This window comes from Echinops telfairi, unplaced genomic scaffold, assembly GCF_000313985.2.
Source record: "Echinops telfairi isolate 266 unplaced genomic scaffold, ASM31398v2 ScPeMD7_7475;HRSCAF=8513, whole genome shotgun sequence".
NCBI classification, from domain to species: domain Eukaryota; kingdom Metazoa; phylum Chordata; class Mammalia; order Afrosoricida; family Tenrecidae; genus Echinops; species Echinops telfairi.
Genome location: NW_022111379.1, coordinates 24,331,893 through 24,343,201, shown reverse-complemented (window position 1 = coordinate 24,343,201; position 11,309 = coordinate 24,331,893). Strand labels below are relative to the sequence as shown.

Sequence of the window (11,309 nt, the reverse complement as noted above, 5' to 3'; positions counted from 1 at the left end):
TATGTGAGTATCTTACATTTAGCCTGCATGATAATAAACATAAATATCTACATATGTATTTATATCTCTATGAGGGTAAGCCAAAAATGTATTTCTAAATGATCACAGAAATATTTTTAACCAAAGACATAAACAGGTGAAACTAGTGTTTCTTGATATAGCCATCTTCCATATAATTATATTTACTTTGAAAGCTGTGCTCCCATCTCCTAAACACCCCTCCTCAAAGCATTCTGTGGCATTCATTTTACACCATGTCAAAGCAGCAGTTTGAGCATCCTCATTACTCAGACTGTGTTGCTTTTAAGTGAACGTTGAGTTTTGAAACAAAAGATATCTGAAGATCCTGACAATGGGATAGGTGAGAGATCCCCAGTGAAAGTCTCAGAGGTTAAATGCATGAATTAATTCTCCTTTAAATCCTTTCAGCACCCCATTCTCATAAAAATCCATGAAATTAGACAATACTTTGATATTTGGATGATAAACACCGGCTTGATTGATAACCTCCACTAGGATATTGCCAATCCCAGCAGAAAATATGAACAAGAGACACTGTTGCTGTAGCTTACTGAAGAAATCTTCATACCCTTCCTTGAGCATAAGGACAGACTCTTCCACAATCTCTTTAAGTTTAGTTTTTGGTAACGCTTGTTCAATAAGCAAACCATGCGCCTTAGTATACCATTCGCCCATATACGGATACCTTTCATCTAAAGTTAGAACAGGATCAACTTCTATAGCACAGTATTTTTCCTTCAGTTGCAAAAACTTTTTACAATATTCATCTGTAACCAGTTTACAGTTTTCAATGACATTAGGACACATTGGGCATCTCTTCCCTGTGTAGGAAAATCGACTTAGTGTCATATCAAAGTCTGTTATTATCTGAAGTTTAGCAGCTCCTCCTTTCATAAGACCACAGATAGTTTCTTTTACTCTTGTAAGGCTCTTGATGTGAACAGAACTTTTCTGGAATTCTGGCATCTCAGCCCCACTTGGTGGTCCACCTGGAGAGAGGGGGAAGGGAAGGAGGACAAGGGGCAAGGGAAACAGGGGAAGAGAGGGAGCCCAGGAGAGGTCAAGTCAAGGGAGGAGCCGAAAGAGAGAGAGAAAGAGGGAGAGAGAGAGCGAGCGAGAGAGCGAGCGAGAGAGCGAGCATGACGGTGCCTTGAAGAACACAGAATATTTCAATCAGCTAAAAGACAATAGCAACATAATTCTGTTAGTAGACTCCCAAGGAGACTTATGAATGGCAGATGGAGTAGCCAATGTTGAACACATTCTGAAAATTGGATATCCAAATGACAGAGTGGACGAGCTTTTAGAAAAGTACATGGACTCTTACGATATTGTTTTAGTAAAAGAAGAGCCATTGGAACTAGCCAACTCTACCTTACAGAAGATTCTATAATATACATTCATCAGGAAGCCCTCTCCCGCAGGCGTAATGGATGCAGAAACGGCGTATCTGTTCTTGCGCTGAAAGACTATTTATAACATCTGCTTGCTCTTGATCGTTTCCCTTACAGAAGTATGTTCAGACATGTCGACTTCATCGACTGGAAGTTCCTTTCTCTCTTTCTCACAACACACTCCCCACCATGTCTTGTTGTTTTGTTTTTTAACACATTTTTAAAAATCTGAAAGCAAAAATAACTCCCTACTTTGCCCAAGTGGACTTTGTAATTGAGTTTTATTATGGATCTTTGGGGAGAGGAGTCTTTATAGTGGGAAAGTTCCTGAACATTTTTAAAAGTTTGTCGAAAGGGTGAAATAATGCATATAATTGGAGTGAGTGATGCTATCACCATCTCCTGAAATTGTGTGAAAACTAGTGATTTCGTTCGAGAGAGGAATAAATGCTTACCAGGAAAGATTGGCAGTTGGTGTGAGGTGAAAAAACTCCCAGTGTCTGCATGTCACCAGTCATTACAAAATGTTCTGTATTGAAGCACTGATAATAAACATGAGATGGGAAATCTTTAAAAAAAAAAAAGAAAAAGAAAGTCTCCAAGGTGAGCAGGGGCATAGTTCCATTGGATTTAAACAATTCCTCAGTTTACCTTTTCTACACCTTTGTCTTCACCATGCAGTTTACACTTTTCTTAGCATATCTTTTTTTTTTCATAAACCCCTGTGGTTGTTGTTTGCATTTTAACAAAATATTTCAAGATTACTATTCCCCCAAACACTCATCATTAACCTTCTAAGCTAACCTCACTGACTTGGCTTTGCCTGGCCCAGTAGGTTCCCTTGGAAGTCACTCTTTCTATTTGACATTTTTTAGTGTTTTAAATGCATCACACTATGACTGAGACAAGTGACAACTGGGGCATAGTTGTCCGGAGCAAACACATTTTGTTTGGAACTGCATCTATGAACTGAATCCACAGTAGCAAAATGTTTTGCTTGCACACACACACACAGACACACACTGAGGATTAAATAAAATCTGTAAAAGTTACTCCTCAAAAAAAAAAGCTACTCCTCAATAAGAAAACTATTAGTATAGAAATGTTAACTTTAAATGAACTAATACATATATAATGTTATTCATAATTTGAGAAATGTCATAGCCACTATTTTATAGCATCTTATACTTACATAATTTGCTAAGACCTCATCTAAGTTATTTACTGTATTGTTCATGTTCTGCACAAAAATGTCAGCAGATGTCATAGTCTATATAAATGACAACATGTATTTAATTGCGAACAAATTCAGACATTAACTTTTGGCAATTCAAAATTGAATATATTTTACTAATGCAGTAAAGACAATGTATAATATTTAGAAATTGTTATTAAAATAAATAAAGCATATATGTTTGGTGAACATATTCTCTGTAGGGAAAAGAAAAACCAAAAGAAAATAAAGCATTGGATCTATTTTCTCTAATTAAAGGGGGGGAAAGCAGCAAAATGTGAGACCCATGAAGATTTATAACCCAGGACCAAATGCTGAAGTAGATAAATGAGTCAATTTAGCCAACGTTTTACCTATTTCACATTAAGGTTCATATTCATCAATAACATCCAATAAATCTAAGATAAACCATAACTTGGAAGAACACTTTTTACAAGTGCTTGCAAACTAAGTAAGTGTTACTTCATTCATAAATTAGGTGAAATATGTAATAAAATTAACTCTGAGAAGCCGGATTTTTGAAATATTTAAAATGATGGCTTCTGGTTGGATTGTGTTACTTGGGTTTCTTTCTACTTTCTGTGTCCACTTATGAAACATCACTGCTACATTGTCAATTCTGAGTGTGCAATATTTTTCATGCTGGCTGCATGATTTTGATTTTATGTGGTATAAGTGTGTTTTAAAGTTGGGTTTGAAAGTTGAACATAAGGTTTAATGTAACTTCTTCACTTTTTGTGGGTTTTTTGGTGACTGAATTTGTAGTAAGACCTTCTCCAATAATCAGTCATTGTTCAGCTACCATTTCTGTTAACCATATATTGGTAACAAAGACTTTGCACCTATTCCTCACTTATCAACTATATTATTATCAAAAATTTCATTTCATAGTACTGAAATATTTTGGAAATTCTATTCTCCATCTATTCTGCACATTAACAACATACACCTGCCAATAATAACCAACAAGATGTGAGGCCAGAGTCACACTGGCTGTGATGGTTATGGTGATGGATCAACCTGGCTAAGTCATGATTCCGTTGTTTCATAGTTATATAATAACTAATCATCTATTTTTGTCATCCAAATTGGTCCATATTCATTTTTGCATAATGCCTATTTTTGCACAATGGCCTGGCCTTTAAGACCAAATATATCAATAAATAAGAAATAGGTATAAAATTGGATGCTCACAATAAAAAAAAAACAGTGGAGATTCCAGAAACCATCAGGATGAACTAAAGCAGTGATTATTATGTATGTTTGTGTATAAGAAAGAAAAGGAAGTGTTTAGAACTCAGTATTGAATTCTCTTTCCCTCTGTATTTTAATGGATGGATGAATGTTTGGCTGCCAACTAAAACGTCCACAGTTACAATCCATCTTTCCGTAGTCATGGAAAGATGTGGCAATTGACTTCTTTAGAAATGCCTACTCCTAGAGACCCTATGGGGAAGTTCCACTGTACCATATAGGGTCAGATTCTATGAGTTGGAATTGATTCTATGGCAACAGGAATAGCTTATTCACAGCACAGGATTTTCAGATTTTGAAGCAAACTTGCCATCCTTGGCAAATAATCTTTTTTCTTTTGAGACATAGCTTTTGACTTGCTACTGGGCCTTAGTAGAGATTGATGCCCTCACCACAGACTACCAAGTTATTATGTAACCAGAGCTGCCCAAATAATCTGATATTGCCTAATTTACAAAAGCATCCATGCATGAAGATGTATATGAGATTGGCCTGGAGACGGCCTTGCTGGAGCAAGAGTCCCACTACCCATTGTTTCTACTCCTGGTGCAGTACCTCTGTCTCCCACCAAAACCTATGGTTTTATGAGGTCTACACTACTATTGGTAAACTACAGAGGAGAAAACCTGGACTAATTTATAGACAGTAATTTCTATCTGCTATGTAGACATCAATCAAGTGAACAGCTTTGGTATTGCAGCAAATTTATGGGACAATGGTGAAGGGAAATTCTTCGATTGGGCTGAAATTTGAGCACTGAACTTATTGCTTAGTTTACTTGGGAAGAAGAATGTCTCGACAGGTTATTGTAAAATGATTTATGGAGTGTGGCTACTTGTATGGTTGAAGGGTGAATTACGTGGGAGAGGGATTATTGGGAAATAAGTGACAAGAGTTTTCAAAAAGAGTTATGTGAATAGAGCAATTCTGAGTGAACAAAAATTTAAACTATTTGCATCCTATGTTAAGGACCAAAGTGTGACATCATCAGAAAATTATTTAAATAATCAAGTGAATAGAATCATGTATTCCATATACACCAGTAAACATCTTTCCCCAATCGCTCTTGGCATTGCTCAATGAGTTCATGAACAAAGTAGCCATGTTATCAGAGATGGGCTCAGCAATATGGACTTTAATTCACTAATGATGACCTGGCTATAGCCACAACTGAATGTCCAATCTTCCAAATGCAGAGATCAGCACAGTGCCCACAATATAAAACCATTCCTTATAGTGATCAACCAACAGCCTGGTGGGTGGTTGATTATACTGGAGGGTTTCCATCATTATAAGGACAGATTTTTTTTCTTATTGGAAAGGACACTTAACTTGAATTCTATTTATCTTTCTCAACATGTAATACGCCTGCTAAAACTACCATCTAGCACTGATAGATTGTCCTATTGAATGTAATATTCCATATAGCTCATCTTTAATCAAAGAATTTACTTCACAGCAAGTGGATTGGGACAGTGGGCCTATGCTCCTAGTTTAATTTATTTGTTATACCACTCTTTGTCATAATGCAGATAGCTTGATACAATAATGAAATTGATTTTTGAAGTTTCAGTTAAGGTTCAGGCTATGTGTCCACCTCTGGAGGGGTTGGAGCAATGTACTCCAGTGTCCCATATACAGTGCTGCTTTCTCTATTACTTAGGTTCATGGGTATAGACTCTAATCCATGGATCAAGGGGTGTGGTGACACCATTATTATTAGTAGTACTCTACTAATAAGATGTTTAATTCCCATCTGAATGAACTTATTCTCAGCTTGTCTATAGACTCTTGTTCCAAAAGGAAGACTATGTGCACTATGAAATTCAATTATGATTCTATTAAGCTGGAATTAAAGACTGTCACCTGGTCATTGAGGCTACTCATTTTAAGACTAGGATGCACTGACCTACAATCCAGCGGAAAAAGCAATCATTATCAAGGGAAAATCTCACAGAGAGGAAAAACTTAGATGGTCTCCTGACTAGAAAATAAGTTGGTGTATTATAGAAACGAAAAGAATAATTTCCTCCAACTCTTTCCATGAGACCATGTGCTTCATGTGAACACCAGTGCTTTTTTAGTGATGCTTAGTACTCCATTGTGTGTATGTGCCAGAGTCTTCTAATCCACTCATCCATCGATGTAAATTTAGGTTGTTCCTAATTCTTTGAGGTTGTGAATTGAGCCGCAATAACCATTAGAACACAAATGACTGGTGGTGGTCTATTTCTTACCTCTTCTAGGTATATACCCAGTAGAGGGATTGCTGGGTCATAAGGTAACTCAATTTCCATTTGCCTTAAATATTGCCAGATCACTTTCCACGGAGGTTGTACATATCTACACGACCACCAGCAGTGAAGAATTCATGTCTCACCACATTCCCTCCAACATTGGCTGCTCTCTGATTTTCTGATTTGAGCTCTGCTCAAGGATATTAGATGGTATCTCATAGTTGTCTTAATTTTTGTTTCTCTTATAGTTAATGCTCAGTAGCATGTTCTAATATGTGTTATGGCCATTCAGGTCTTGTCCCTAATGAAACTTCTGTGGGTTATTTGCCCACTTCAGGTGGTTAACAATTTTCTTCTTTTTGCAGGCTGGGAGGGTATAGTAGATTTTATTCATAAGATCTTTGTCTGTTGTGTCATTGCTAAAAATCCTCTCCCAGTCTTTGGGCTCTCTTGTCCCTCTCTTGGTATATTTCATTTATCAATTTGCGTTCCATCTGTGTGGGTACCTTCCCTATTACAGTTAGCCTATGTGTTCCTTGTGCCAAGGTTCTTAGGTTTGTCCCAATTCCTTCATTGAATATCCTGATAATTTGGGGTTTATTCTATGTATGTGGTTCACCTTGAGTTTGTCCTTGTGCCATGAGATGAGATAAGGTTCTTTTTTTTTTCTACTGGATGATGGCAACATATGTACTACTATGCTTGATACAGTTGGTGTATGGATTGTTCTGAAAGCTGTAGGAGCCCCCAATAAAATGATCTTAAAGAAGCGAAAACAAAAACAGAAACAGAATGAATGATACAATGAACACAATAGGAAAACAGGAAAATGCTGTTGGACGAGGCAGTACAAAGAGGCAGGAATTGCTCCTAGGGGATAATTTTGGTACATATTTTTAAAAGTATAATACAGTCATGAAAACATACAGTTAGTGATAAAAGATCAATATTGTATAAAATTCAATTGGAGGAAATGGAAGAGATGGTGGGGTATTTTAATTGGGAAGATGATTACAGAGGAGCTAGCTCCTATTGGTTAGCAGAGAAGCTCTTGGCACTTAGTAGGTGGACAGAAAGTTATCAGGACCCAGAGTAATACTCTAGAGACATTAGTGGCATACTAAATTTGAGGATGATGGATGTAAAAATGTGGCTCATGTTTCTACATGAATAATTGATCACCTGGTTTTTAATAAGTGTTGCAGGAGTAAGGTTTGGCAGTAAAAGTTAAGCATTCTGTTGTGTTAAAGTTGTGTTAAATTCAAAATTCGTGTGAGATATTCCAAAAGGTGATAAATTAAATCTATTAGGTTTGATTTGTGCCTGAAAATAGAAATTTTGGAGTTGCTTAAATGTCAAGGAAAAAAGTTTCATATATATATATTCCTATAGTCAATAAGGGAAAAACATGTGGATTCATAGCAAAAGTTAATGTAACATTGGGGCACATTTTAGATGGCTGCTTGTTAGTTTGGGTTGCATCTGATCCAAGTAACAGAAAGTTCCATGGTTGCAACTAAATCAAGTAGGGTCTTAATTGCCTCATGTCACAAGAAGTTAGAGGTTAGGCAATTGCAAACTAATATTTGTCTCAATGACATATTAAAATACTCACAACTTCCTTGCTTTTTGCTACCTTATCTAAGGATGTACATTTTTAACTTAAAGCTTTATATCCAAGGTTATTGAATGGTTGCTGGACTCTGGCATCCAGAATAGTATTTGCCATACTAACAGGGAAAGAATCACATCACAAGGCAATCCATACTGCATGGGAACCTGGAATCTCAGTTATATTTATCTTGAACAAGGACAAATTGGACTTTCATTTGTAAGGATACAAACAGGGAACTTCTATCCAATAGAAAAATTGCAATAATTAACTGATATGATCTTTGTGCTATTATTCACATTTTAAGGTTATTATCGAACTTAGGTGATATAATCTTTCCACTTATATTTTATCATAATTTTCATTTTATATTTTTAAGTAAAGAGAATATGAAACATATTATATGTACAAATGTTAGATTTCTGGTTTTGTTCTAATGTTATAAAAGACATATGCTATATATTGGCATGCATTAATATTTACCTAAAACTGTGACATTTTCTTAAAAACCAGAAACAAGACCTTAATTTCTAACAGTGATTAAAAAATTCAAGTATATTGATTTAATGTAATATGTGCAATCATTTAAGTGAATAGAAAAGAATCTATATACACTTGAGTTGTAGTTTATTACTCTGGCCCTTCTAGTCATAAATCCTTAAATGGTATCATTCTGGACTCTATGCCCATGGCTAGAATTCCATTGGGGAAGGTGTTCTCTACTAGACCAATGGATAGGACTAGAGTGGGATTAAGATGTGACTTTAATCGAGGTTTGAAATAACCCACATACTTTGTTTCCTTGGTGACATCTTTAGCAGTCTTCTTTTGTAGAGGATGTGACTTAAGGCACCATCTTTTGTTTTCTTTGGATGAGTTAGATGTACGAGTATCTACACAGCTCTAACACACGACACATCATCTGGAAAGCCAGACCTTTATTTCCTGATTGGGTTTTGGTAGAAGCAAGAAACCTGTGTTTTTTGGACATTTTGGGTCTCTAGCTCTCAGCCTTGCATGTGGCTTGCCTCTGCCTTACCTTCTGATTGGGGACTGAACAGCATCCATCAACACAGGAGGCATTTCCTCAAAGTTTCTTAAGAGTATGTGGGGTGTTGCAGTGTATTGTATACTCCAAGGATATGACGTAATATACTCAAGAGAATAGTCGTGGGAATGGAGCAGAACAGCATCTTGGAAGAATTGGACCTTAGGGACGTGCTTCATCTCCGACTCCTTGGTTCTAGTCTAGTCTTAATTCCTCTAAAAGTAATTACGACCACATAATGACCTATAAAGGCCCCTGTAAGTGATGTTCAGGATAAATGCAAGTAGAAGATAATTTAAAAGACCTAGTGTGAAGACTTTTTTTTTGAAATGTGCAAAATAGGAAATATGTTTTACTTACAGCCTTGCAATAGGTAGCAACCACTAACCTCTGTCATTATATAATTAAATTAACTGTAAAATATGTAAAAGAATGTGTGATGATAGTGTAATAAAACTATATTTTCAAACATTAAGTTGGGCCAGAGACCCTAATAATGAGGATGAATCTAAAAATTTTAAAGTATATTTTAACACTAGTTTAATGTAGTAGCTAGATAGAAGAAAGGAGAGGAGAGAGAGAGAAGAAAATAATGTTTTATTCCCAAAGGAGAATTAAATGAATTCAGCAAGAACAGACTTGGGAGCATGAAAATATAATTTATATAAAAAAATAAATGGATGATGTAATTTTATTAGTATATTCATAATTCACAAATAAATAAAACCCTTTTTAAAATGGGAGATCAATTTTTAGTATAATTATGCCTTTACTTGAATTTAAATGACAGATTAAAATCAGCTCTTACCAGATGCTGTTATCTGAACTATAAAATGAGATCTATAAGGTTCCAAGAATGCATAACTGAAAAAATAATTTTATGATATGCTTCTTCAGTTTCTAACAGGTACTTATTCTGCTTGTAGTAGGTGTAAAGTACTTACATAAGAATATATTTCTAGCATTCTGAAGTATCACTAGTTTACAACTGAAATGCAGAGAGGTGCAAAGAGAATTCATGATAAATAATAAAAATCTGTTGGTAGACATATGAGATTATTAAGAAACTTAACAGTGCATTTTTTTTCTTAATAATAACAGGAATATTACTTCCATAGCAACCCCATATTTTATTTGATTACCAATTTTAGATCTATGGTACCCTTTGTAACATTGCTTGGAGAATAATTGTTACACTTATCTCTGGGGCTGTAATTTTGTCATTGTCAAATGATCATTTATTCCAATTTGATCTAGTATTTCTATTTCCATATTGTATTGTGCATCTATTATACCTCTTGAACTCAAATTTAAACAGATCATTATTAGTCATCATTACTGTCTCTATTAAAATATTTTCAACACTTTTTGTTAATGCATATTTACTACATTCCAAGCACTTGGTGTAGTGGATAAGCATTGAGCTGCAAATCTGCAAGGACAACAGTTCTAAACCACCAACAGCTCTTTTGGAGAAAGTCAGGTTTTTCTACTCCCATTAACAGTTGCAGCCTCAAAAACTCACAGGAACAACTCTACCCGGTCGGAAAGGGTCATCAAGAATAGCATCAACTCTGTAGCAGTGCAGTTTTTGTTTTTGATTTTTCATTTGATAACCACAATAGCACTGTTACATTGATGTAGGCTAATTTCATGTTCACAATCAAACAAAGAAGACAGTAGAGATGTTAAGTAGCTTGCCCACCATCACACAATTAGGTAAAGACAGATATTTCAACCATTATAAATCATAAATACATTTTTGAAATTCCTCTATCAATTCTTGTCTCACATTTAGCAGTCTCTCCACTCTTTGAGTCTCTCTTTGAGCATGTTCTTCAGCTTGACTGCATCCTTAATGCCACCAACATTTCATGTAAGTTTCCTCTCTAACTTTCCACAATGACTGCTTGAACAAGTCTTTCTCGGCTTCTTTTTGTTTCTCTACTTTCTCACCAAGACACTCTTTTCTGCTTTTTCTCCCAGAAAATAGAATCTGTCAAGTAAGAATTGCTCAAAGCTTCTTCTCATCCCATCTGAATACCCTGTTGGCATCAGAATTAATTCTTACTTCTTTTCTTCTTATCTCAATGGAAATGTCCTTTTACCCCCTAAAGCTTATTCTTCCATCTCAGTTCAGAATTTCAACCAATTTTAATTTCCAACAGAGTCTTTCTCTGCTGACTGCCATTTTTCTTTCCTTCATCACTTCATGTTACTTTTTAGGCTTGGGTCTGATAGAATAGTCCTCTATTAAAATGTTAAAACTATTCAATTATATGAAAAAAGTCATGGACAGAATATAGTTGGCCTCATTGTGGTGCACCATTTCTGCTGAAACTTATTTAACAACGTTAGGTTGTCTTTGGCTTTGCAGCACTTACGAGACAATGTGTTAATAGACTATGCTTTGCTTAATATAGTCTATAGAGCAGCAGTTCACAACCTGTGGGTGGCGACCCCTTTGGGGGTCAAATGACCCTTTCACAGTGGTTGCCTGATTCATAAA

General features: G+C 35.7%; 1 protein-coding gene across 1 annotated transcript; it reads right to left on the bottom strand.

Annotated features, from left to right (window-relative positions):
* Positions 1-384: 384 nt before the first annotated feature.
* LOC101664409 (cytosolic 5'-nucleotidase 3A-like) lies at positions 385-987 on the bottom strand. Its single transcript, XM_045285687.1, has one exon. The coding sequence runs from the start codon at positions 985-987 to the stop codon at positions 385-387; it is 603 nt and encodes a 200-aa protein (XP_045141622.1).
* Between the last annotated feature and the right edge of the window lie 10,322 nt (positions 988-11,309).